Genomic DNA, 2,233 nt, shown 5'->3' with positions numbered 1-2,233 from the left:
AAAGTTGCCAAGAGAGTAGATCTTAAATGTTCTTATCATAACAACAACAAAAATGGTAATCAAGTAAGGTGAAGGATTTAACTTACCTCATGGTGTAAACATTTTGCAATACACAGACACACACACAGAGGTATCAAATCATCATATCGTACACCTTAAACTTACGCAATGCTATACGTCCATTGTATCTCAATAAAGCAGGGGTTGGGGGAAGAAAGCAATGATAAGTGCTGTAGTTCAGAGGTGAGAGAGTTTGGTATAGATTGGGGTGAGGTTGGGGGTCCAGGAAGGCTTTGCCAAGGAGGTCTGGATCATTTCCTTAAATATCACTTAGATCCCCTTTCTTCTCAAACTCACAGTCTCTCCTCTCTTGCCCCGGATCTGGGAAGTATTTTCAGAATAGGTGGTACTTAAGCCAGACTTGGAAAGATAGGATTCAAAAAGATGAAGGGGAGGTGGGAGATGTGTTAGGAATTGCGTGAAAAGAGGTTGTGGTGGATGGATTAGGATTGGACCACAGTGGGCCTTAAATGCCAGCCTAGGGTGGACAACAGGAAAGCCCGGCATCCCAACCACTAGGCCACCAGGGAACGCCCATGGCAATCTCTTCTGACTGTGCCATTGCACTGACTTGTCTCCACCTTTCCCTAGGCTGGCAGCCCTTTCAGGGCAGGGGCAGGGCCTTATTTATCTTTGTGCGCCCAGTGCCCTCCATAGGAAAACCCAGAGGAACCCAGCTCTGCTCCTTCCACTGGTGCTCCCTTTCCTTTTCAGTTTCCCAGCCACCACCCAACTCCAGGTGCTCGGAGGATGACAGACAGGCGACTCCTTGGATGACGCTCGGGTGTGTCATGGGCAGCGTCTCCCCAGCGCTGGAGACTCTACTGGCCTCGCTCTGTCTCCCCTCAGCAGTCCTCTGAGGGAGAGGGCGCTGCTCCATCAGCCAATCCCAAAGCCTGGTTTGGGGTTAGGGAGAAGGGAAGCCACGGATCACACGCCTTCCCAGCTGGTTCTGGCCGCAGCCCAGCTCCTCCTTGCTCTCTCTCTTCCTCCGCCTGACCCAGCTCACAAATCCCTGCTTTGTTCCTTCCAACCTTCGCTGGACCCCAGGGATGGCTCTGCAGGATGTGTGCAAGTGGCAGGCCCCCGACACCCAAGAAGCCTCACCTCACCTGCCTCAGGCTGGTGGCTGGGCTCTGCCCCAGGGCTGGGACCCTCAAACCTTCCTGCAAATCCATGGCCCCAGGCTGGCCCATGGTACCACGACCCTGGCTTTCCGCTTCCGTCATGGAGTCATCGCTGCGGCTGACACGCGGTCCTCCTGTGGTGACTACGTGGCCTGTCCAGCCTCACGCAAGGTCATCCCTGTGCATCAGCACCTCCTGGGCACCACCTCTGGCACCTCGGCCGACTGCGCCACATGGTACCGGGTGCTACAGCGGGAGCTGCGGCTGCGGGCACTGAGGGAGGGTCAGCTGCCCAGCGTGGCTGGCGCCGCCAGACTCTTATCAGTCATGATGTCGCGCTATCGGGGGCTGGATCTGTGCGTGGCCACTGCCCTGTGCGGCTGGGACCGTTCCGGCCCTGCCCTCTTCTACGTCTACAGCGACGGCACCTGCCTGCAGGGGGACATCTTCTCGGTGGGCTCTGGATCTCCCTATGCCTATGGTGTGCTAGATGGCGGCTACCACTATGACATGAGCACCCAGGAAGCCTATGCCCTGGCCCGCCGTGCTGTGGCCCATGCCACCCACCGTGATGCCTACTCGGGGGGCTCCGTGGACCTCTTCCACGTGAGGGAGAGTGGATGGGAATATGTGTCCCGCAACGATGCCTGGGTGCTGTACTCGGAACTGCGGAAGCTCCCAGGGCCGGGGCCAGAGCAGGAACGGGAGGAGGAGGCCATCCCGGACAGAGCCGGTGAAGGCGGAGAACCGTCTGTGGCACCAGCCCCGGGGGACTCGAGGATGCCCGCAGAGGCGCTGTGAGCAGTAGCAGGACCTGGGGGCCCAGCCCCGGGAGTGGGTGGCAGATGGGGCCGCAGTGGGGCAGACTCATGGCGTCTGGCTCCTGCTCTCGTGGGTTGCCGGCTTCATTTGTTGCAAGTCTCCATGCCTTTCTCCTCCCGGAGCCATCGAGGCTCTCTCCGACATGTTCCTGTTGGCGCCCAATAGATTGATCCAGCCTCCTTCTCAGCACCGAGTCCTCTTTCAGCAAGTACTTATTGCGCACC

The 2,233-nt window shown here is 57.9% G+C and overlaps 1 protein-coding gene across 1 annotated transcript; it reads left to right on the top strand.

Annotated features, from left to right (window-relative positions):
- Positions 1 to 1,112: 1,112 nt before the first annotated feature.
- On the top strand, positions 1,113 to 1,988 carry PSMB11 (proteasome subunit beta 11; the record flags this gene model as incomplete). Its single annotated transcript, XM_082649560.1, has 1 exon — positions 1,113 to 1,988. The coding sequence occupies one exon, from the start codon at positions 1,113 to 1,115 to the stop codon at positions 1,986 to 1,988; it is 876 nt and encodes a 291-aa protein (XP_082505686.1).
- Between the last annotated feature and the right edge of the window lie 245 nt (positions 1,989 to 2,233).

This window comes from Grampus griseus (assembly GCF_964374135.1).
Source record: "Grampus griseus genome assembly, chromosome: 2".
Classification (NCBI taxonomy): domain Eukaryota; kingdom Metazoa; phylum Chordata; class Mammalia; order Artiodactyla; family Delphinidae; genus Grampus; species Grampus griseus.
This window is presented reverse-complemented; position numbering and strand designations above follow the sequence as displayed.